Raw genomic sequence first — 26866 nt, forward strand, 5'->3', positions numbered from 1 at the left:
AAAAACGTTATACATGACATAAACAATTGGAATTCTTCAGTACCCAATAACTATTTTAATGTATGTATGGTCTACCTAGAAAGTGCTTGCCAAAAATACTTTTCTACCATATTCGTAAAGTTTTGAAAAAAGCTTAAAGTTCTAAAAAGCTCAAATGTCAAATGTTCTTTATATTATCGTGCAATATGTCGATTGATATGTTTTCGAGGTCGTATAGAGTTCGAGGTGGGGTTATGGGGTGAGTCGTGTAGGAGCTTAAAGCTTGAAAAAGTTCAAAAGGCGTCATACTTCATATAAATAATTAAAATTCTCCAGTGCCCAATGAATATTTTAAGTACATATACATAGTCTCCCTAAAAAGAGCTCCCCAAAAAATACTGTTTGACCATATTCGTGAAATTTTGAAGGAAGCTTAAAGCTGAGAAAAGTTCAAAAAGCTTTAGATATGACGTAAACATTAGAATATTAATCCAGTGCCCAATGAATATTTTAAAGTATGTATAGTCTACCTGTATCGAGCTTGCCAAAAAATACTTTTTGACCATATTCGTAAAAGTTTGAAGAAAGCTTAAAGCTGACAAAATTTTAGAAAGCTTCAGATATGGCATAAAAAATTAGTATTCTCCAGTAAGCTTGCCATCAAATACATTTTGACACATTAGCAGTTTTGAAAAAAGCTTAAATGAAATCCTAAAGCTTAAAAAAGTTGAAAAAGCTTCATACAATCAGTATTCTCTACTAGGTACTCAATAATATTTTAATTTAGAAATAGCTTTTAAACTTTAGTTGTGATGGTTTTTATCAAAAGTTGAAAAGATTCTGAAGGGAGCTTTAAAAAGTTTTTAAAAAGCTCAAAACAAAAACAACTGTGTTGATGTACACATAAAAAAGTGCTATATTTTTAGCACATTGGGTATCAAAATGAATCCTCGAACCAGGGTTTCATTTTTTGGAGTTCTGGAGTGGTTATATCTAGCATCTCACTTTTTCATCAACTTATGCAAGTTTCGGACTATTTGGGAAAATCTCTAATGTTTTATGTAGGAGTTTAGATTTTTCAACTGAGGGGTTGAATTTTTTTTTGTGAGTCCTTGAGAAAATTAGAACCCGTTTTGAGGAAATTCCTAATTGCATTTTTGACTTAGAAATCTTGGAATATTTCTAAAACTGTGTCAAGTAAGTATTTCATTGAAAATTTTTTTTCAAAAGTCCAAAAAAGTCGTAAAATTTTGTGTTTTTTTCTCTATTTTTCAAATCATCAGTGTGAATCAAATAAATTGTTCAGACATTAATACTGCAAAACCTAATCTAATTCCAAAAAAAATTACCTATAGTCTATCTTAGAGAAATGGTTGTTGAATTATTGAAAACGTTTTGACAATCAGGTGCTTCATCAATATCAGATGAAAAATTGAGCATAGCTGATTAAAAACCTATGCAAATTTTATTGATAAAATAAAAATCAACATTGTGAAGAAATTGCTGCATTTTTGATTTTAAAAGTTTGAAATAATTTCAATTTTATGGAGAAATATTTTCAAATTTTGTGCAAAGTTTTGAGGAAAATAAATTAAGAGTTCAAAATCAATAATAATTGTGATATTGGCAATGGCTGAACCGAGAGAAACAACCTCTCAATAGAAAGGCTCTGAAGTGTAGATGTGCAGGTTTTTGTTGAAAATTCAAAAAGTTGCACTGTGAGTTCAAAAAATCTCAATAATCAATTATGGCATATTAGATGGGTAGGGGGGTACATGTAAAGTACCTAGGTTGTACCTGGAGAAAAAAAGCTTAAGAAAGTTCCCGGTCAAAGTTAAGTGAAAGTTTGAAATTTTCAGTCATGTGGTATTAGATCCTATCCGCGATGTGTTAGTTTCATTTCAACTGTAGGGAAAAAACGAGTCTTTTTGGAATTTTTCAGCAACTTCTGTTAAAAAAGTGATAAGTAGGTAGCCTTAATTCGCAATTTTACCTAAAACTTGAAATTTTTGTCTACTTTTTGAAAAATGAAACCATGACTTTTCAGGCAATTGTTAGTAAGAAAGATGATAATTTTTCTCAATTTTTGTAGAAAATTAGGACATTATTTTGATTAATGATAAAGTGATGACAGAGTGATGCTTTTTGAGATATTTTAGAGAACAATTTATGCTTTTGGGTAATTTTTGATGAAAAAGTAAGAATTATTGGAATTTTTGCTTTTAAACAATTTTTTTCTGTCAATTCTTAAAACAGCCATAACCTTTCCCAATTTCCGGTAAAAAGCAACAATAACAATGTTATTATGTTAGCAGAAAGCAAGACTTTTTGAGAATTATAGGCAAAAAAAGATACTTTCAAAATTTTCAAAATGAACAATTCACGTCTACAAGAGGAGCGCAGTATGCGCGATAAACTGGTTACCTAGTTATTATTCTATTGCCTCCATCTACATTAAGATCGATCATATCTTCAAATAGATGAAACCTCTCCCTTCATTCCAAACAACCCCTCCGAAATAAAAAAAAAAATGTATCGTTTTGATTGAAAAACACAACCTAACTAACTCAATATGATATAGTGGGATTAGGAATTACTGAGATAGGGAGGTATAAGTATTATATTTGGATAAGGGCAGAAGTCAAGAATTATTCCCTAGAGAGTGAATAATTACTCGTACCAGGATAGCTCTGAGAGAAAAGACCTTAAGGTGCACCGGGGCAAGTCAGAATGATTTTTCGCAATTTCAACTTTGACCAGCTGTTACTCCCCTTCTAATGAACCAAAATGGATCAAATTTATTATGTAGGTTCCCATAAGGGTTCTTAACCTATGGTAAAAATTTGAGCGCGATTGACACAGTAGCTTTTACTCAGTGGAATAAAATATAAACTGTCCTGACTTACCCCAATTGGGGGAAGTCAGAACAGGCTAAACTTTGTAGAGGCGTAGATCACAAACCGAGCGTCTTAGAAAAATTGCATAAAAACAAAATTGTAGAGAATTTAATTCTCTTTGAGATCACTCTCATCAGATTTTCACTAGGACGCACGGTTCGTCTGCTATATGCGAAAAACTAAGAAATAGAAAGTCTGTATTTAAGACCAAATTCAAAATAAGTTCAAAACAACAACAAAATACAATTGAACCAAAGACATCTAAAATGAAACTGAATCGCAAAAATTTTTATGCAGTGATGAAGTAGGGGTAGTGCCCTCAAGTCACCTTTAGTGGCACTTCGTCAGATATAAACCTCTAGGCGCTAGAGCAAGTTTTCTAACTTACCCCGAATTCCAACTTCCCCCGGTGCACCTTATGTAAAACCAATCCACCATATACACAAAAATCATACTAAAATACCAAGAATGTACTCAAGATCGCAGAAATATTCTTAAAAGCAATTTATTAATATTTTAGCACGACAAAATACACGTTAGGATTTAGGAAAATGTAACATAATATGCATTATTCTATGTTCGATAGTGGACTCAACATCTACTTGACATCTCGCATAAACTATAGACTCGTGATATAATTAAGTATAAGCTTAATTAAAACTACTTGGCGATGCAATTATGTATTATTTAATTAGACTAGGTGTGTTACGTCCCTCATAATATTATTATTTAACTAATAAGTCTATTTCACAACTTACGACACTGTGCTTATTTTCTGCCTCTCCTGTGATCCACTCATACTAAGATCGGCGACAGAATTGGGTTATTTTGTTTCTTATTTCCTGATAGGTACCGGATCGGAGAAATATCCGTAAAATGGTTAATTTAAATGAACGTATTTAATTAATTCACATTATAAAACAAATTATCCACAGTGGTAGTGGGCGAAAACAGTTAAGAGGGATGAAGGTTTTTAGACCTTCATTGCCTATACGTCTTTTTGTGACCAAGAACCAGCCATCGCGAGTAGCTTATTCCAAGTGAGGTTCGTGGCTGGAAATCCGATGCTCGTACCCTCGAGTTTTCCCTCAATCTACGAGCCACCGGACATAATAAATCATTTCCCCTCTATGCGTAGTTCTCACGTTGCCATACTTCCAGTATAAATAAATCTTATACACCTACGCTAACGAAGAATATTACGATTAAATGTACGAAGGGATTAATTTAATCATCGCTAAGGCGATCAGAGCATATTCCCTCATATCAAATATGTATAAACTTTCTTACGCAGGGTGTAATAAGCCAGTAATTATAAACACACCAAAAAAAAAAAACAATTCATTAGCCGAAAAATTTCACAATTTTTTCGAGTTTTTGAAATTAAAAGTAATGATTGGATTGATTGGAAAACAGTGGCAATGTAAGTACATATTCCAGAATATTTTCCCAGTTTCAGAAATTACATTTTTCGACACCCTAAATTACACACATGCGAATTGGATTGTCAGTCCTGAAAAATCAAGGGGTAACCTTTCTGATGTATTTCAAAAGTTGATTCATTCGTCATTGTTGCGTATGGTGTAACTTTTTAAATAATGTCAAATATGCTACTTTATATTGTTCGATTTTACTCAAGTACGAAAGCTCGTATTACTAAAAAAAAAAAAAAGGTGAGAGGTAGAACTGTACTTTAATGCATAGATAAGTACCTACGTGCTGTCGAAATCTCTGCAGATTTTGTTTCAATGCGAAACGAGTTGTTCTGAAGTTTATTATACGCAATTTCAAAATGACGTACGTACTACGTAGACGTACCTATTAAACCAACGTCATTTTCCCCAACACCTACATTCTCACCATTTGGAAAAATAAGTATTACCGGAATACGAGTACTTTTGTAGTATTCGCTGATCATTCTAGTCTGACGTGTGCCATTGTGTTCTAATCGTTCGTTATTACTTTTTGCGTGATAGTGCCATACTTTTTATACTATGCAGAAAAATTACAATCATTATAAAAAATTATCACGCCATCAAAGTAGCACGGATACACTCACCGAGTCTTTGAATTCTGCAATATTGGAGATAGAAACCACAACGGAGGAAGACACGGACAATATGAAGAAAAAATCCGATGATACGGTTCGATTGAAGATGCGTTTTAAGAGCGCCCAGATGGAAGCATGTAAATCCGAGATCAACAGTCACAATACGACAGAACGAGTAAAAATGTTAAAATCTGACCGCAAGAAATTGGAATCGGATAACTTGAAACACCAAAATATCGATGAACTCACTTCAAAGGTGTTGAAAATATTAGCGATGAACGTTGATAAAGCACTGAAGATGAAGAATTGCACCGCTTCTTTGGTGAATGTACCTACATTCTTAACGATAAGTATTCTACGAAATTCGATAAATTTGTCAAATTATGTTGAATCTGATATTCAATACAAATAGGTACGTAGACTCGATGAAATATCTAAGAATTAAGATTATTCAAAAAGTTTTGAGCACTTTGTACGAAACTTCAAGAGTTACTGGTATCTAGGTATACATTACTTAGTTAATTCTTAAAAATTGATCAAGTTTGCTATTCAGACAGTACTAATCACAATCGCAATTTCAAACGCTTTCCTTTTCATTTACACCTCTCAAGTACATATTGATTATATCAATACCAATATACTTTAGAGCATCTGAATTGGATGTAAATCATCATAATTTTTAAAAATATACTTACCTCCCTGCATGAATAATAATTTTCTGTGTATTTTATTTATTTATGGTGAAATACTCAAGTCAGTGTTAAATGTTTGTAGGGGTGAAGCGTAGAAAGACTGGCTATTTGAAATATTAATTTAATTAGATTGTGAGGAGGTTTTCTAAAAAATACTCCTTAGAGAAGGAGTACCTACTTCCCTGGAACCTAATTGGCTCGTAGAGATTAGAATTCATCTATACAAAAAAAAAAAAAAAAAAAACTCAAAACACAATAAAATACGAAAATATTTTTCAAAAGTCAATCAATTTTTTCAATGATTTGAAGGTTTTGTTGCGCATTTGAATTTTTTATAGAAAATCTGAGATTCCACAACAGCCTGAAACCACTTCAAATCGACTTAGAATATTAAAAATGGGTAAAATGTTGTAGAAATTTCATTTTCGAAAATCTGCCAGGGTGCTCCGGAACTACCACTCAAAATGGTTCGAAACCGTTTCTAATCGATTTGGAGGGTCGAAAACAGATCACTCACTCTTGGTCTATTTGGTAAAATTTTGATTTTTTTCCATTTTTGATCCAAGTATAATTTTTTAAAAATCCATTAAAAATCAAAATCGTTTGCGAACTCATAAATTTGATCTATTGTTTCCAAATTCGTATTCGGAAAATCAAATCACCTCAATTCAAACCTGATGGACAATATTTCATTTGATTTTCAAATTGCGTGATTTTAGACATTTTTTTTGATTTTCCATTTTGAATTTTGGACTCAAATTTGAGGGGGGTAATCCCCCACCAGTTGAAAGTGCCCATTTTCAAAACAATATATTCCGAAACAGCATAAAAAATTACATCTACAGTGATTTTTTGCGTAATTGTGAATTATAGCTCGCACTTGGGGCGCCACTTCGAAATTTGTATTTTCACTGGAAGTTCAACTTTGAACTTTTATAAAATTTTTATGAACTTTTACATGAACGTTTTTGAATCAAATTTGGATGTCATTTTGGACTGTGAAATTATTTTCGAGTCGATAAGTTTTCTAGCGGAAAAGTTATGAGCCCCCGAAGTGGAATACTTCAGGAAATTGATACAGCAAAAGAAACCCTCCCAACTGAGCCCTCGAGAGGGCTGGGGGGATTATCGGTGTTTTTTTTTCAAGTAGTTGGGTGGGTAGGTCATGTGAAAAAAATTTGAACAAAATCGAAAGATTTTTCAGGAATAACAAAAAACTGATTTATTTGAAAGTCAAAAATTTTTGGTAAACATGCTGAAGGTCATTGAAAGAGAACCCCAAGACACAATTTTTAACACTGTTTAGAAAAAAAAATATTCACGTGCGCCGGCGCTGTTGCTGCCTAAACAAATGGGACTTAGACCCTTTCTGCACTCAATCGCCAAGATTTCTCTTGAAATAGCTTGGGCACGAATGAGACTTCATTCTACATCTAAGTACATCACATAGACTGCCATCTCGTTTAAATTGACCATAAAACTTTTTGCCGAAGTTGTTAATTTTTTCGTCCAGTACAGAGATGAACTTAAAGGGTACCCCCGGATAAGATAGGCAAAATGCCCTTAACCTCGGATTTTGATGAAACTCACAGGGTATGTTTAGTACCCCCCAAAAATAATTTTGGGCCCATAGCCCGCTCCCCACCCCACTCCCCTCAGCCAGGGGGAGGCAAAAAAACGCGTTTTTCAGGGGAAAAATTCTGTATCATCGCGTAATTAAGATAGATAAATTTATTCTGTAAACGAATATAGTTAGAGGGTACAAGGGGGTACCTCTCTGAATTTTTTCAGAATTTTTCATCGCATGGGGGGAGAAGGGCGGACAAAAGAAAACTTTAAATCGACATTACTCCGGAACGAAAAAACATACCAAAACGATTTTTTCGTCAAATATGTATCTTTAGGTCTACTTTCTATTGAAGTCATCACCCGGCCATTTGGAGTGGTGGGTCAAGCTCATAAGCCCAAAAAACTCTCAAAAAACCACGTTTTTTACGTTTTTCTCCAAAAATATGGACAAATGGCGGAAATCAAAGAGAACCAGGTTGTTCAGCGTGAAATTTTACCTCAGAATTGTGTAATTGAAAATTCATTTAAACCGCGTGATCGTAAAACTACACGTGCAGAAGTATTTTTGTGGTTATATCAAGATAGCTTGAAGGGTATTTCTGGGTAAAATAGGTGAAATGCCCCTGTCCTTGTTTTTTTTTGAAATTTTGATGAAACATTGTTGGGTACCATTAAAAAAAAATGTCGGAGCCAAAAAATTCCCCCCACCCCCACCTACCTTGCTCACAATAGCGAAAAAAACGTTTTTTTTCAGGGGGAAAAATCATTCTTCAACGAGTTTTGAAAAAAACAATGTGTATTCACTCAAAATACTTGAAGAAGATATGATCCCAGCAACGTGAATTTTTTTCAAAAATTGTTGGCCCCCAGGAGAGAGATATTGACAAAAGAAAATTTGAAACCGGCGTATCTCCAAACCTAATTCAAACACATGAAATTTTTTTTCAAAAAAATGTATCTGCATGAGTACTATAATTGGTATTTTTTCAAATTTTCGCTCCAGGTGGGCCATCTTCAAAAACTCAAAAAACACTCAATGAAGACATCAGGAATAAATCAAAAAACGATCAAAAAATTTTTCTGAAACAATCTTTTCTGCAATAATTTTTTGCTGAGCTCCATAATTGAAAAAAAAATAAATGAAAAATGAAAAATCCATCTTAAGGACATTTAACCTGATGTATAATCACATCAGTGAATCATTTTCGAACAACTGCCCGCCATTTCATACAAAACAAGTACTTTTTGCACTTTTTTTCTTGGCGAATTTGAATCAAATGAGAACTTCTTTCCACATTCAGTAGTTTATAATCAACTTACAGATGTACATTCAGAAAGTATCCCATAGATATGCTTTTTGATGACTTCAACGTTTCAATTCTCTCCCTATTAGTCGGGGAGCCCACTTAAGGATAAATTGCACCCCCCCCCCCCCGTCGATCCTCCGGGACAACTTTTTTCTTAAAGGTGGAGTCCTAAGAAACATTTCTACCCCTTGTACTCAAAAAAAAAAGTGGCCCTACTTACAAAATAGCGGCCATTTTGATTGACAGGTCAGCCAAATTCGCAGATTTTGCGTTTTAACACAGACTTGCACGAACTTTTTCAAACTTTACAAAGGTAGATCGAAAGATCATGCAAAAATTTATCACCTGTCAAAATTTCAAGTGCTGAAGTGCGTTTTTCGATTTTTGGTGAATTTTTGAAAATCGAATTTAGGCCAAAAATGAGGGAAAAAATCAAAATGTTACCAAATTGACCAAGAAAGCTGAAATTTGGGATATACCCTATTTTCGACATGACAAATCGATTGGAAACGGTTTCAACCCGTTTAGAGCAGTTCTGGAGCCTCCAGCAGATTTTTGAAACTCGAAATTCCCATAAAATTCCATCAAATTGGAGCTGTAAAGCTAAAATTTATTCTGCAAACTAAATTCAATACGCTACGAAGTACTGCAGGTGAATTTCAAGTCGTTTTGAAGCCTCCAGCGACTTTTTAAAAATTCCTGATGCCTCCAGCAGATTTTTGAAACTTTAAATTTTTACAAAATTTCATCAAAATGGAGATGGAAAGCTGAAATTTACTTTACACTTCGATTTTAACACCCTCTGAAGACGACTTCAGGTGGGTTCAAGTCATTTTGGAGCCTCCAGCGACTTTTTGAAAATTACTGGAGCCTCTAGTAGATTTTTGAAACTTGAAATTCCTGGAACATTTTACCAAATGGAGTTGGCAAGCTGAAATTTACTTCGCAAACTAATTTCAATTCGATATGAAGCCGACTACATGGTGGTTTCAAATGGTTTTGAAGCTTCCAGCTGCTTCTTGGAAATTTCAATTTTCCAAAAAACACCTATACGACCTCTCAATAAGTGGCTGGAGGCTCCAAAACAACTTGAAATCCCAGCAGACGACTTCGTAGCGTATTAAAATTAGCTTGCAGAATGAATTTTGATTTTCCATCTCCGTTTGATGAAATTTTGTGAAAATTTAAAGGTTCAAAAATCCACTGGAGGCTCCAGTAATTTTCAAAAAATCGATGGATGCTCCAAAACAACTTGAAATTCCCCTGCAGTTGACTTCGTAGCGTATTGAAATTAGTTTGCAGAATAAACTTCAGCTTTCCAACTCTATTTTGGTGAAATTTTGAGGGAATTTCGAATTTCAAAAATCTGCTGGAGGCTCCAGAACTGCTCAAAACGGTTTGAAACAGTTTCCAATCGATTTGGCAAGTCTTGGTTTGATGAAATTTTGGGGAAATTTCAAGTTTCAAAAATGTACTGGAGGCTCCAGTAATTTTCAAAAAAGTCGTTGGAGGCTCTAAAATGACTTGAAACCCACCAGAAGTCGTTTTCAGAGGGTGTTAAAATATGGAGTGTAGAGTAAATTTCAGCTTTCCATCTCCATTTTGATGAAATTTTGTAAAAATTTAAAGTTTCAAAAATCTGCTGGAGGCATCAGGAATTTTTAAAAAGTCGCTGGAGGCTTCAAAACGACTTGAAATTCACCTGCAGTACTTCGTAGCGTATTGAATTTAGTTTGCAGAATAAATTTTAGCTTTACAGCTCCAATTTGATGGAATTTTATGGGAATTTCGAGTTTCAAAAATCTGCTGGAGGCTCCAGAACTGCTCTAAACGGGTTGAAACCGTTTCCAATCGATTTGGCATGTCGAAAATAGGGTATATCCCAAATTTCAGCTTTCTTGGTCAATTTGGTAACATTTTGATTTTTTCCCTCATTTTTGGCCTAAATTCGATTTTCAAAAATTCACCAAAAATCGAAAAACGCACTTCAGCACTTGAAATTTTGACAGGTGATAAATTTTTGCATGATCTTTCGATCTACCTTTGTAAAGTTTGAAAAAGTTCGTGCAAGTCTGTGTTAAAACGCAAAATCTGCGAATTCGGCTGACCTGTCAATCAAAATGGCCGCCATTTTGTAAGTAGGGCCACTTTTTTTTTTGAGTGCAAGGGGTAGAAATGTTCCTTAGGACTCCCCCTTTAAGAAAAAAGTTGTCCCGGAGGATCGACGGGGGGGGGTGCAATTTATCCTTAAGTGGGCTTCCCGACTATATGTGACCCGCTCTGACAAAACCGACCGTTTCGACAAAAAAAAGTGTCCAAAATAATGATGTTTAAAATGAGTTTTAAGGGTTGAAAGATCAGATTTTTGAGAAAAAAACATTTTTTGAAATTTTGTCGAAATGGTCGGTTTTGTCAGAGCGGGTCACATATATAATGTGAATTGCCAACAGCTGTCCGGTTTTCAGATGATTTTCATTTCTTTTGCCTGCAGTTTTCCACCTACTGAATATTTTCAAGTGGGAATATGGTATCAAAATTGAAATTCCAGTTTTATGTAACTCGATCACTCAGTAACTGATATGGCCAATCCCAATTTTCAATTTAAAAAAAATACAATCTCACAAAATCAGCGACTGAGCGAAAGGAAAATCCCGTAATGAGATGAAAAATAACAATTTCCCTACAAAGTTTAAATCACTACATATTTTACTTATGTGTACTTTTATTTCATTTTTCAGCTCGTTTCCGAAAGCCTGACAACTCACTGTAAATGCCACGGCGTCTCCGGTTCTTGTAGTATAAAAACGTGCTGGAGAGGTTTACCGATGAAATTCAGCGAGATCGGCGAAAGCGTCATGGTTGCTTATAACCGAGCTGTTCAAGTACACACGCTGAGCAGAATGCACGTAGTAACACGCTATGAAAATGAACGATGCTTACTTTACGTACAAGATTCGCCAAATTATTGTGTACGTAATCCAAAACTTGGAATTTACGGAACATCCGGAAGGTAATAACTACTACAGGCAGTACATCTTAAGCGTACATGTTTTGCTCATTAACAATACTTACAAGGGAACCTCTTGAGGTGTCGCTTCCGATTTGAACGGGACCGCGATTTTTTGAAAAAGCATGGTCTAAAACCTTCAAAACCAAATTTTCAGATGCCCAACTTCATATCTCATATTTGGCGAGTGTTTGAAAATTCAAAATTGACTGTTTTTCGTGATTTACTTATACTTTTTTCAAAAAAGTACGTACATGATCAGTAAAAATGATCAAAATAAATCCTAAAACTGATATTAATTCCCCAAATCCAAATTTCGCCATTTCCAGCCATTCTGGAGCCTCCAGTGCGATTTTTCAATTCCTCCAGAATTTTTAATTTGCTCCAGAAGACGTTACTTAATATGAAGTTGGACAGCTGAAAATCGAGTTGTGTGTTATTTTCAACCTGTTTAATATATCCACATACGAGCCGATTTTGGAGGGGACACCTCAAGAGTGGTTTTTTGACCAGCTTTTTTTCCAAAATAAAAATATTCAAAAATCAAAAAATTCCAATTTGCGAGAAAATTTTCGAAATTTGCTCGGATCGCAGTATTTCGTCATGAACTAACCCCACGAGGGCGAATTTCGCCATTTCCAACCATTCTGGAGGCTCCAGCGCAATTTTTCAATTTCTCCAGAATTTTCAATTTGCTCCAGAAGGCATGAATATGAAGTTGGACAGCTAAAAATTGAGTTGTACATTGTACTCGACCTGTTTAACGAATTTATCCACATTTGAACCGATTCTGGAGGGGACACCTCAACAGTGGTTTTTTGACCAGCTTTTTTCCAAAATGAAAATATCCAAAAATCAAAAATTTTTCGTTCGTGAGAAAATTTTTGAAATTTGCGCGAATTGCTGTATTTTGTCATTAATTAACCTCACGAGAGCGAATTTCACCATTTCCAGGCTTTCTGGGGCCTCCCTTTAATTTTTGGATATTTTTATTATGAAAAAAGCTGGTCAAAAACCACTCTTGAGGTGTCCCCTCCAGAATCAACTCAAATGTGGATAAATTCGTTAAACAGGTCGAGTATAATACACAACTCGATTTTTAGCTGCGCGACTTCATATTCACGCCTTCTGGAGCAAATTGAAAATTCTGGAGAAATTGAAAAATCGCGCTGGAGGCTCCAGAATGGCTGGAAATGACGAAATTTGGATTTGGGGAATTAATATCAGTTTTACGGGTAGGATTTCATTTTTACTGATCATGTACGTACTTTTTTTGAAAAAAGTAGGGTATAAGTCACCAAAAACAGTCAATTTTGAATTTTCAAACGTTCGCCGAATATCGAGATATGAAGTGGGGCAGCTGAAAATTTGGTTTTAAAAGTTTTAGACTATGCTCTTTTAAAAAATCCTGGTCCCGTTCAAATCGGAGGCGGACACCTCAAGAGGTTCCCTTGTTAAGTATCTATAACCATTTCACAGACCAGTCATTTCAGACAATTTTCTCATGATTCACCCAAAAAAAAATCCTAACAGTAATGGCTTCTCAAAAAAAAAAAAAAAAAAAAAAAAAAATGAAGGGAATGCGAGTAATATATGTACTACCTACATAAAAGTCCCCTTTGGAAACCCTTCAAAAACTAGGCCTTTTGCGTTTTTTCTGCAATTTAGCTCCCTACGAGAAAAAAGGTCGTAGACGAAGTTTTTAGGGAAGTATATTCTATTTTTTTTAAGTCTCCATTGTGGGGACATCTTTGGGTAAAAATGTCTGAAATGGCAGGGCCATCGCAGTTTATGTTAATTTCCAAAAAGCTGATTACAGTAGTTGTCAAAATTCTAATCAATTTTCTTGTTTCCAAATTTAGAGACTGTGACTCCAGCTTGAACGCCGCAGAAAATTGCGATGTGATGTGCTGCGGAAGAGGCTACTCGTCTCGTAATGTACCATACTATGAAAAATGTCGTTGCCAGTATAACCCGGCTCGTTACAATGTTGTTTGTGAAAAATGTACATATAACAGAACGGTTAATACATGTAAATGACCTAGTGTTTTTACGTATATACGTAGGTATCAAATATTTATTGTTTTTCTCTTCTCTCTATTTTTTTTTTGCTGTTTCATGTTTTCAAAAATTATATCATTATTATTTTTGTTATTATTCGTTTATTGTTCGCGAAAAGTAGGTACGAGTACGAAGATTTTTGCAGATTAAAGATATCTACACTCGCTAAAAAAGCGTCAAAAGCATCATCGCAACATATAAGTACAGCGGTTTCATCGCGTATAATAATTTCAAATGCTGACTTTGAAATTAAAATGTACACGTAGCTCGTACAATTACACAAAACACGTATTAAATAAACGTTATACAAACGACGAAGACGTATACGATAGGTATATAGACGAAGTGTACGTAGTGTAATGGCTCGATGTGGTATCGAAATGTCAAAATTTTATTCCAAGTTTTCATTCATCGTTTCAAACTTATTCGACTCGGTTAACCGCACGAATGTTTAAACTTTCAAAACTGTCTTCAGAACAGCAACTCTTAACTTATGCGAGAGTATTCGTTTGGCCTTTTCTCTTCACTTTGCTGCTCTGGGGTACGATAGTGTAACTGTTACTGTACCTACGAGCAGTACGAGTGTACATGTTTCCAAAACAGCTTCACGTTTTGTTAGATTATACATTATTGTACTATCTACTTGTCTATGTAAAATTTCGAGTTAGCCGACCACATTAGCCGGAAGCCTGCCTTAAAAAGGATCGCAAAAAAGCCATTTTAAATGGATAAAAATTATACGAGTTTGCAGCAGAGAGGCGGAGTTGAAATTCAAAGTGCCCTTGGAATATTAGTTTAGGCAACCAGTTGGACATTAGATCGGTATATGCTGCATATTGCTTGTACATCTGCATCGACTATATCAACTTTTAATGTTTTTTTTTCTTTTTTCTTTTTTCTGAAAATGTAGGTATACTTATTGCATACCTATTCGACGTACAGTACTTGGACTTCAGCGACATTGGAAAATTTTCTATTTTTTTCCTCGTAGGTATTTTCAGCAGATGCGATTATTTTCTGTCTAAAAATAACGTCTAGAATTTTTTTCGAAGTTATTTGATCCCCTCCCCCTCCCACCTTCGCCTCCAAAATCAATTGGCCGAAATTCGAAAAAGATGCAGGTTGAGCGTTTCTATTCGTAGGTATGATTTCTCAGTTTTCTATATGTAGTACCTATTTGAGATTCTACGTCGATTTACGCCATTTCCATCAGAATCCAAGACTATTTTTAGGGTTTCACTAAGCGGTTAAAAATTTGCAAATCGCTTGTTTTTGGGTAAATTCGGGTTTAGGAAATTTTTTTCTTCTAAAATATTTCACATTAATTGAGCCAAAGCATCGAAAATATCATTTCTGAAACTGGAGAAATATTTTAGCTTGAGGTACAGCCAATTTTTTGATCACTTTTTCCAATTTTAAAAAACCCAAAAACGTGGTAAGTTTTTGGATATATTTTTCTTCATTATTTGAAATTGGCAATAATGACCGAAAAATTGGCACTACTGCACTCCAAAACACTTCTCCAATTTAGGAAATGATGTTTTCCGATGACTTCGCAGACTTGGCACAATGTTTTCAAAACGCAAAGTTACCCCATTCTTCCCCTAAAAAAAACCTTGTTAGAGGGTCAGAGCTAAAAAAGCACAATTTTAAAAAAAAAATAACAAAAATAACTACTTTGTGGACTTTTTGCTCAGCCTCATGAACTGCAAGCAGGCTTAACATTTTTCTGGGTAGTGTCTGAGTCTTTCACTTCCTCAAAAAAAAAAAAAAAAAAAAAAAAAAGGTAACTCAAGTGACTAAAAAATATAATCCATACAAACAGACGCGTGACGAAGCGATGTATAGTGAGGGGAGGGGACAATTTTTCTCGCTACATTTTAACAAATTTTCAATTCCAGATCCCCCCCTCCCGCACCAGATTTTTCCAACTAATTGGCCACATGTGGTTCGAACCATTTTTTAAAAAGGAAGTTGGAAACAAAAATGTTGGAAAAATAAAACATTTTCTTGAATTTTTTCATTGATTGGATCATGTTTTCGGAATTTCTCGAGTTGATTTTTCCATTCTAGGAAACGTTTGAAAATTATTACAGGAGAATTCGAATCTGTCTGAGCGAAGCGAGGACGAAAGCTGTGAAAAATTTATAATTTGAAACATAAAACAACGTCTTTTTTATACTTACAAAAACTTTAATTTCATAGCTTCAAAATTTTTACATTTTTCCATTTTTTTTTCTATCCTCTTAATTTGGTCAGAGGAAAGGAAATTGCGAGGGTGAAAGATTTTAAAGACTTATAATTTAAGGAGTAAAAATCAATGGTTTTGGCAATTTATGAAATTTACATTCCCAAGCTTTTTTCAAAATTCCCAACAACAGGATGTCTAACAAAATTTCAAAATGAAAAAGTAGGACTTGAGTATGACTTTTTGCAGGACTTTCAGCAGGTGATTTTTCGAGCACTTATGGAATTTTTCAAGGAGGGGGGGGGGGGGGGACGCGCTGGGTCAAAATTTACATTCAAGTTTTTATCTAAATTTTTGTAAAAAAAATTTTTAAAAAATTCAAAATTGAAAAAGTAAAGCGAATGGGCTTGAGCGAAGCGAGGGCAAAAGCTCTCGAAAATCAGGATTTCGAGAAGTATAAAAATAAGTATAGTTTTTTTGTGTGATGAGTTACTAGTAAAAAGTTTATCATTTTGCTTCAAAATTTAAAAATTCAAACGATGATTTTTTTTGGAAAATTTAAAATTGAAAAAAGAAAAGCAAACAATCCTGAATGAAGCGAGGCCAAAAGCTTTTCAAAATTCAGTCATGTGAAAAGTTTCTTTATAGAGAGAGGAGTTTATTTTTCTGATTCAAACTTTGACCATTTCTTGAATTCGAACAATAAATTTTCTTTGCTTGAAAAGAAGATGCAAATAGCCCGAGCGAAGCGAGGACAAAAACTTTCAAAAATGTGTAATTCAAAATCTAAAAAAGTCTACAATGAGCCCTTTCCTACAAAATTTGTCTAAAATTCCGGAAAAAGGGGAAAAATTGAAAATTTTAAAGTGTCTTATTGGAAAAAAAGTACGACTTTTGGATAAAATTGTTGAAAAGTAGGATTTTAGTAGCGGACTAAAAAAACTTTTGAGAAACAGTGTAGGACTTTGGTAGGACCAGCAGGACCAGTAGGACCTGTTAAGACACCTTGAACGCATCCAATTTTAGCCCAAAAATTCAAAAATTCTCCACATTTTCCCAACATTTTTCTGTCGGGGGGGGGGGGGGGTACACCCTCCCCACCGTTCTGCACGCCTCTGCATACAAAACACTACATTATATTTTAGATTTACAAAAAACAGAAAACATTCAAGCATAATGATTCAAGATTTGAAAAAAAAACCTGAAACCTTACATTTAGATTTTTAAAAATTCAACTGAAATGTCACAGATAAAAGATAACATATATGTATGATATCAAAGCGATTTGGAAAAAAAAATGAATTTGTGAAAAAACTCGGAAAAAGTAAAATCCTTGAACTAAACTTGCTCGCTAATTTTAGCCAAAATCGAGGATGTGTTTTTTTTTTTACTCCACCCCTAATACACTCGTTTGTAGGAGTAAAAGACATGGCGAGAAACAATAATCAAACCCCAGGAACACGACGTCTCCGCTATGAAAGAGCTGGTAGTGACGAAGAAACCAGGAAAATTAAGGGAAAGGGAAGAGTTAAAGAGGCGAAGAGAAAACAAGAAAAAACGAAGAAAAAACCGTCTGACGAATGCGTAGTGCAGTTGTCTGCCTGCAAAAGGGTTATATACTCGTAGTACTATAGTCGACACTGAGCACAACAAATCAAGTAAGCTGGAGAGGTGAGTAGAAGAGCAAGGGGCTGTGCGAAATTCCAGACAGTCAATATCCCCTGTATTGATTCTTTATGTATACGCGCAACGTTCAAATCAAATTATAAAACATTCCTAGGTGTAGTAAAGGAATAGCTAATTAATATTGTAATTTTCGAAAGGGTTAACGCAGTACGACACGCGTAAACATGGTAAAACGCATTCGCGTTAATTTTTGCATAAATTTGTAGGCGGTTATGGCGGCGGCATCGGCATCGGTAGAGCTTCGGATTGCAGATAATTTCGCAAGTGTGCGTGTGAGCGTGTATGCGACTAAATGAAAATCGTCTGCAAGTGAAGCTGGACTTGGCGAGGGCGAACAAAACACCAGACAGTTTCCCCAACCCTCTCGGATCATCTGTTCGTGTACATATCTACCGCATAGCGTGTCTGTTCAAGGGGTGCCCAAAAGAATGGCTTGGTGTGGCATTATATGCCTTTTGAATCAATGTACCTATAGTAAAATACTTGTTAGTCTTTGAAAAGATATTTGAATTGCGTGATTGATTTTTGTAATCTACGTGGAGAGTTTTTCCAATTCCAGGGATTTTGTGCTGAGATGTTGCCATGGGCTTGAAATCGACTGGAACTCGAGAAAAGAGCATTCCTATTGGAGATTGATTTACCTACTGCCTATCTAAAACTAATCGAAAATGAAGGGAAGTTCAAATACACCACTTTTTTCCACCTCATTCCAGATAACTCACCAATGATTGTTTTAATATTTTTCAGACTAAAAAAAAAACATATTTACAAAGAAACCACTCGAGGTATCCACCTCCAATTTGAACAGGGTCATGATTTTTGAAAAGAACATGCCACTAAACTCACATAACCAACGTTTCAGTCACCCTAATTAATTTTTAGATTTAAAAAAATTGCCTGAAAATACCACAGAATTTTCAGGATGTGTAACAGTGGGGTTAGACGGGACTGCTAGAAAAATGGATTATGATAATTTTCTCCTAAGGTGGTTTTCTGAGAAATATTCCTTTAAGAAGGAACATTTTCCAAATTAATACCTAGCTAGCTCTAGAATAGGCAATCCTATCTACCTCAATGTACACAGTGAGAAGTTACTATACTATAAATAAAGAGAGCCTTCTTGTACCAATTACTTATGGTTTTTATTTACAGATGTTAGTGTAATAGTATATTATGTGACAGGAGCGGAAAGTATGCGATTAACGAGTGCGAAGTTTAAGGAGCAAGGCGAAGCCAAGTGACTTAAATCGCACAAGTTAATCGCGTTACTGCCCAATCCTGTCGCGTATACCTACTATTTTAATTTCATATGAGAGGAAAATAAATGCTGAAATTTAAAAAAATGGCTGATTTTGAATTTGTAAACATGTGCGGAAAACAGTTACTTTCCTCCCTACGGAGGAAAATAACTACTTTCCGCACTTGTTTTGATACATGCGTTAAAGACGTATTTTCCAACCACAAAACTGTCTAGGAAACTACTCATTTTTCGATCATATGAAATTAAAACAATTAATTGAGCATATTATACCAACTAATTACAAGTAAACTTATAGTTAGTCTGTGTGTGAGATAGGTAAACAATGCAAACTACAGGGTGCCCAGAAATATTGAGTACCCCTAAGAAAGTTTTTCATTAAAAATATAGGTTGGCAATGTGGAATAGATACATATGATTGGTGCAATGATATCTCTCCAGTCCAATAACCAATCATGTGCTATCATTATTATCATTCACTGTGACCAACCAAAGTATTTTAGTAGAAAACTTTTATAGGGGTACTTGATATTTTTGGGCACCCTGTACCTATCTTCTAACTCTATGAGTAGGTGACTTAAAACATCCACAGGAAATCCTGGCAACTTATTATGAAGCGAGTTGTAAGTATTTAAAAGAATAAGATGTAGTTGTATTCTTTTGATCTCGAATGCTCAGGTGATTAACACATCATCACCTAGCATTTGGAAGATTAGATTAATAATTAAAAGCAGGGTAGACAACACTAGTGTGAATACAGCATACTCAGCAATAGTACTCTTATTATACTTCGTAACATAAAATATAGCAAAGTACTCAGATGACCATTATGACTTCATCTTCATAATTACTAGTTGGCACTATGTAAGGGCAAACGCAACCCCCTTAAAAGAATTGAACAATTTACCTTGGATGATGAAGATACACATAGTTTTACTGTTCATGTTGCCTGCCTCTCCCTGGCGACCCCAATAATAGTCGCTTCAGCAGGTATGATTAGTAGCTCCATTTTTATAGGGTTATCCACTGGATTGTCCGGATTAATCAATCAGAGATGGGCCAATAAAGTACCACGATTTTACAAGGAATTAACGAAGTATCGTGTTATAAGTGCCATGACCTTACAAGGAATTAACGAAGTATCAGGTTGCAAGTACTAATTAAACCATCTAAAGATGGATAAGACACCTGTAGGGAGTATGGAACTAGCCATACCAGCCGTTTAAATATTCACTGTAACTGACATTGGTCTGGAGAGCTCGAGTGTCCTGGACCAAGTGATTTTTCTAGCATCACGATCCTTGTAACGAGGCACGGATCACGAGTACATTACGTAGATTATTGCTCCTCCCACAGGATGAGTACAATAACCCACACTCATAGAGGAATTACACTAATAACTACTGAGGCGATCAGGGCATATCTGCTCATCACAGATGTCCATCTAAAATTTCGGTCACCCAAGTTCATTTTTCAACATACGGTGAATTTTGAAATTTGATGTATATTCTAATCTACCCGCCCCCCCCCCTCTTCCCCACCAAATTGATTGCAAACGGTTATCTGCAGTTTTGAACATATCTGGAGTGGATTTGAAAATGTTGAAATTCCCACGTAATTTGTCCCAATTAAGTGTTGAAAAGCTGAAATTCACCCCATCAAGTCGATTGAATATATTTTAAAGTCATCCTGCAACCTCCGGCAGCATTTCTAAAATTCCTCGTTTTACAAAAAACATCATAGAATTTGTATAATTTAAAACCATCTAACCATCTTCAATCGACTGAGCATGTTGAAAAAAGGGAATACCTACCTACTTAATATTAATTTCAGCGTTCAAATTCATTTGGATAAAATTCTATGAAAATATCAACTTCCAAAAATCTGCAACAAGCTCAAAAATAACTCATCACGTTTCGAAACAGTTCCAAAGCGATTTTGGGGAGGGTTAAAAATGGGGTGGGTACGTACCAAAATTTCAGCCTTTCAGCTCAACCAAATAAAATTTCCATTTTTCACATTTTTCGCTCGAATTTTGTTTTGGAAAATTCACTAAAAATCGAAAAAAAATGAACTAGAGAACCTGAAATTGTTGTTTGGTTGTTTGGTTCAAGAAATTATCTACCTGTTAGAACACCTTCCGTATCATTTTTTCAGAAATTTCAATCCTAAAAAAGAACCACAAATTGACCCAAGTGAAGCGATGGCAGAAGATTTGGAAATGGATAATTCAAGAATTATTTCCTGTATCAATTTTTGTAATGGTATTATTGAAGCAAAAAAAAAATTGACGGAGTAAAGAGCACATTCATGAATTTTGAAATTTTTGGACACATTTTACGACCTTACACTAAATTAAAAATTTCACGTTGTCACGGAAGAAGTTGCACTGAACAATCAGATTGTGATATTTGACAAGAAAAGTGATCAGTCATTTTGGAAATTGAGGATTTTCCTAAATTTTCAGCAAAAAATTATGTTGATTTCCTAAGCCAAATCGACGGATGCAGACGGAAACAAAAAGCAATGTTGATAGGAATTCGCTGTAAAATTATATCAGCTGAAAATTTCTGCAATTGTATTTCTCAATTTTTTCCAAGACCCGCAAACTTCGACAGTTGACAAGAAAATTATTTTACATTGCAGCAAAATTGGAATTAATTTTTCAATCATGATGAATTTCAATTTTTTAAAAATGACAAAAATTGAAAATTTTTGAGAATGATCAACAAAAAAAAAATCAAAATTCGAAAAAATTCAATTTTCAATTCCAAACATCAAAAAAAGTTTAAATGTATTCAATTGTCTTATTTTGACCTCTTTCTGACGTAATTCATGAAAAAGTTGATAAAAGTCACACTCACAGCAAAAAAAATAAAAATTTGTTTATTTTTTGAATTTTTTTGAATTTTGATTTTTTTTGTTATGAGCTAATTTCACCGTGTGAAGGGGTTTTCAACTTTTTCAACAGATACGTAAAAGTAGGGGTCAAATGGGTCAACTTTACCAATCAAAACTTTTTTTCATGTTTTAAGTAAAAAAATTGCATTTTCTCGCAAACTTTAAATTTTTTTAAATTGACTTTGCGACAAGTTACCATCCCAATTTTTTAATACATATGTTGTTCAGCATAAACAGTTGTCCATAATATATTTTTTTCAGAATTTTTGAGAGTCGGAACGATATGAAAACTACGTTTTGAAACTTTTTGAGCTAATTTTTTGTACGAAAAAAAGTGGCAACACTGATTTTTATGATATCACCAAAAAGCGTTTCAAAACCCCCAACTATAGAAAAAAGTTCCATTTTGGTAGGTATCGCGGTTATCGAGTAATCCACTGCTGAAATGGATGATATTTTAGGTTCACTGAAAACTTTGACACTCCCTGGCAGCCGTTAAAAATGGGCTAGAGGGCTGTGATTTGCGCCATTGGTCATCCCTTCGGAAGGTCTTTCCACAGGAAAAAATTCAAAGAAATCGCCGTACCCACCTACCACTTCTTGGTCCAATTGACGTGGAATGGCCCTCGAGCTTTTTTCTCTATTTCTAATTCTTTGGAAATTCTCGATAACTGGTTGCAAATTATTAATGAACCGGTTTCAAAATCAAATCACCGAAAATAGTCCGAATTTTTCACGCTCTACAACTTTTGTTTTAAGCTTTTTTCTCCATCTCCAATTTTCAAGTGATTGTCAAAAACTGGTAGCTAAATGCGAACCAATGAACCGGTTTCAAAATGTGATAAGACATAATTGTGTAATTTTTCACGATCTACAACTTTCGTTACAAGCTTTTTTCTCTAATCAACATCCAATTTTTGGGTATTTTTTAATAACTACACGTGGTTGCAAAAATTAATGAACCGGTTTCAGAAAATTCGTATCACGTTTTTGTCGCCTTACTAGTTTGAATTTTTTGACCAAACCGATTTTTCAATTTGTGAACACTCAGAGCATGGGCCTGAAATTTTCAAACTCGCTTTTGCATGAAAGCTTATTATTCACTACTCGACACTGCTTCATTCTCCTCGTTAGCTCTTTCCTCTTGGAAATTAAAGCCACCGAGCACCACTTTTGTGTCATACCTACTGTATTTTTTTTTAAAACACAAACTAAGTCCTAGATTTTTTTTAGAAAATTTTCAAATGAACCAAAAAAGAAAGAAAGTCAGCGGCAGGAAGGAGAGGGGGAAAAAGGATAATCTTGGAAATGAAAATTCGAAATGCAAACTTCTGTTTATCATCATACATTTCTTCGACTTTACCAAACAATTTTTCGGATCCTTTCACCTCTCTCTCATCCTTCACAATCACTCTCCATTTCTCCAACTCCTCATAAAAACCCATATCGCGAATTTCACCTGCAACTTTCAAAACAAATAAATTTTTTCTCGCACCTAGCTTTCAAACTAATTACCATCGGGGTCGCCTTTCGTACAAATAAAGCGCGCGAAGAAAAAAACTACTTAATCAAGTTGAAAATTCATCGCACGAGGAAGCACGGACTTCATTCGCCGAGTAACGAGCCTACGTCAAGTAACCGTCGTCGCCGAGTAATTACCGGTGTAAACTTTTTCTCTCCATTCAACGAATGAATAGGAAAAACTCCCAACAACGTCGTCGAGTCAGACTCACGCGGCAATATCGCATACAAAGGGCAATTCTCGACTCGAGATTCGATTGCTTTGTATACCTACTCGTACCTACCTATAGCAGCGTGTGGCGTGCAAACTGCTCTGCGCCAGGAGCAGGCAAGGCCGCATCGGAGATGAATACAAGACGCCTGGCAGCCGTATACTTTATTAGAGGTGGAAATCGCGTCGAAATGACCTTTTTTCAAAATCGAAAATTCTCGCCGCGTTTAAATCGCTCTCAAAATCTCGTCAATGGAAATGGATTTAAATTTTCATAATTCAAATGCAAAACGGCGTGACGTCAATTTTACACGACCGAGACGAAGCGTTTCCTATATAGAAAGAGACGACGAAAAAAAATATGAAAACTTTCCACCATTCTCCTGTCTGGCTTTTTTTTTTTTTTTGGTAGGCAATCGCATAAGGAACGATATAGTAGGTACATTTATCAAGAGAGAAATATTCTTTCAACGGAATCCGCGCTCTGTATCCTTCATCCTTCCACTACCATTCCACGTCCACAATCTTACAGTACCTACCTATAGTTCGTTCAAATACCACGTAAAAAATTTTTCTCTCTACCTATAGAGTGAAAATGTTACTATGAAAGGCATTTCTACCGGTCTCATACTATCATTACATTTTCTACACTTCAAAGATTTCATTAAAAAGTTCAAGAGTGTAGAAATAATTCCTCTGTATTCAAAAATATTACTCACCTCGCAGGGAAGAGTAAAATTTAACGAGAATTTTCCGTCTTTCTTTTCCTCCTTTTTTGCCCTCTCTCGTCACCTCGTCTCGTTTACTCCTTCGATGTACGAGTTAGTAACAGTAGCTCAAAAAACTCGAACACAACGGAGCTTTTTCTTTCAACGTACTTCAAATCTACTGCCATTTCGCTGCGATACAATACGCTACACGCCAGCAGCAACCGAACATTGTGGCATTTTTAAATTTTCTGCACCGACTAATTGAAACCGTGCGCTGCGTCTTCTTCGACGCGAGTTTTCCAATCCTCTGTTCTCTTCATCTCCATATCCATATCCCGGCGTAGTAGGTAGTAGGTACACTATTCTACTGCACATTTCCGCGTCATTTGGTTTTTCCTCGCTTATACTATACTATACTGTTAAAAGTGAGTATTATTCTTCTTTCCTCGTCGATATTACGAGTATACGAGTACACGCGACGGAGAGGTAGGTAGAGTAGGTGTAGGTACCTACATTTCACGGTGATAATGCGCTGCGCTGATACGAGTACGAGACGAGTACTTCGTCGTTGCAAAAATACTCTTCTCTGTGAAATCTTCTTCCTTTTCAAGCATTGTGCAAGTCGAACAGTAAGCTTTTTTTACGCTATTTTTTTTTTTAATAGGACAAACTTTATACTTTCATGAAGAGGCTTCACTTCAAGAGGAAAGGGGACTAGTTAGTTATAGTGATAGGTGTTGCGGAGTACATATACCTATTCTTCGTTTTGTAGGGCACAGGAAAAAAATTCACTCTTTGAAAGATCCATCGATACGATATCATTCGAGTTCAGAGGCACATACACCTCATCACACAACGTGGAGGCTGGAGGCGTAAGTGCATACTATAAACTCGTCAAAATGTTAGCAACAATAATAATGCAGGGTGTTCCCATGAAAAATATTATTCCTGAAACTGGGGAAATACATAGATTATGGAAAGCAGCGATGCCAATTTTTTATTAGTATTGTTATTTTTTTTTTAAATCAAGAAAAATAGCGAGGTCAAATCAATATTAATTTTTACAGATCTAATACTATTTCTGTATTTTTCACACAGTACAGGTATGTCAATAGAATTAAAAAAACAAAGGAATTTAAGGAACATTGTTCATCAAAAAAAGGACTACAGTTTTTGTCTCGTATAATACAATAATACATGTACTAAGCATGAACAGTCATTTTTATTTCAATGCAAGTTACAGTATCACTAACATACACTCTTTAAAAAAATTGACGAATCTGATGTATCGAGTTCTCTATTTTTCCATACCCAATGAGTATAAACTTCTTCTGTTACCTAGAAGTGTAATTTTAGAGTTTTTAATTACGTTCGTTCATTAAAATTCAGTAAAAAATCAAAAATTTGATTATACGACTTCTTTGGTCTTCCGATGCCTCTCCACCCCAATTGACATTGGGTAATCGGGACTTCGGGAGTCTACTATAATATAAATTTGAAATACACTTGAAAGTGTATACGAGGCTTGTTGAATTGTTCTTTTCTGCTGAATTGTTATATTGTTCATTGTGATGTTACTTTTAAGATGTTTATTTGTCTCATACCTGTGATTTTCATCATTCATTGTATTTATTCGAATTTATCATGATTTCAACCTTTTGGGTTCTTTTTTATGGAGCTTTTGTCCACTGTACCTAGCTTTCGTGTGTTTTAATTTTTAAGCACGCTGGCGTGCTTGTTATTTAACAATTCACAAGTGGGAAGAACCATGGGAGAATGAAGTAGAATATGCTATTCAAGTTCGTCATGTTCAACATGCAGTTCAATGACTAGTTCATCTTGTCCTTTGCCTGAATGTAATCCCACCGTGTTAGACACACAGTGCTCTGTTGAGTGCCAATTTTGTTCCCAAATTTGAACTAGGTGAAGTTGGTGTCAGTTCCATCAAATGGTTATAAATAAACAGCTCAAGGAGTTGGCTGCGGTATACGATTGGTCCAAGTGTGAGAAAAAACGTTTTTCAAACAAATTAGCAGTTAGCTGGTTGTGCTAAGGACTGGTATGCTATTCTTCCATCATATGATTTTGTAGTATTTGTTTTAATTAAATGAAGGATAACACAAACGCCATTATAGCAAAGGTGAATCGAGAGAAATAAAACTTACATCTACGGCAAAAGTACAACATGTAAATGTCAGTGTTACCACTGAACACCACACTCCCCTACAATTATGTTCTGAGGAACAAACAATAATAACTATGCAAAATACAGCTTAAAAACTACAACGAATGGTCAATATAAAGGTAAGTATGCATATCAGCTCAATTATAACGCACGCCAGCGTGCTTAAAAATTAAAACACACGAAAGCTAGATACAGTGGACAAAAGCTCCATAAAAAAGAACCCAAAAGGTTAAAATCATAATAAATTCGAATAAATACAATGAATGATGAAAATCACAGGTATGAGACAAATAAACATCTTAAAAGTAACATCACAATGAACAATATAACAATTCAGCAGAAAAGAACAATTCAACAAGCCTCGTATACACTTTCAAGTGTTGGTTTCCCTTTATTAGCTTCAGCACTCTTACATTTAGCTGCTTCATGACCATACTTACTACATTTACTGCATTTTGGCCGATCTTCTCCATAGGTAGTACAGTACTTCGCCAAATGACCACTCCCCTAACACCTATAGCATGTAGGTCCTTTCTCAGTTGAAACCATAGCTGCTACCATCGCTGCTCTGATCTGTGACTGGAACTAGATTCTGACGATTTCAATTCAACTGACACTTTTGTTTCAGCTACCGCTTTCTAAAC

The 26866-nt window shown here is 35.0% G+C and overlaps 1 protein-coding gene and 1 long non-coding RNA gene across 2 annotated transcripts in view; one reads left to right on the forward strand and one right to left on the reverse strand.

Moving 5' to 3' along the window:
- Window positions 1-13655, forward strand: part of LOC135841270 (protein Wnt-11-like) — a 79270-nt gene extending 65615 nt beyond the window's left edge. The window contains exons 4-5 of the mRNA XM_065358153.1: window positions 11233-11504; window positions 13364-13655. Coding sequence (XP_065214225.1) covers window positions 11233-11504; window positions 13364-13541 — 450 coding nt within the window. The 3' untranslated portion in view covers window positions 13542-13655. The remainder of the gene's footprint in view (window positions 1-11232; window positions 11505-13363) is intronic.
- Window positions 1-26866, reverse strand: part of LOC135841273 (uncharacterized) — a 282388-nt gene that overhangs the window by 135364 nt on the left and 120158 nt on the right. The gene's annotated exons all lie outside the window — the stretch shown is intronic.

This window comes from Planococcus citri, chromosome 3 (genome assembly GCF_950023065.1).
Source record: "Planococcus citri chromosome 3, ihPlaCitr1.1, whole genome shotgun sequence".
NCBI lineage: Eukaryota > Metazoa > Arthropoda > Insecta > Hemiptera > Pseudococcidae > Planococcus > Planococcus citri.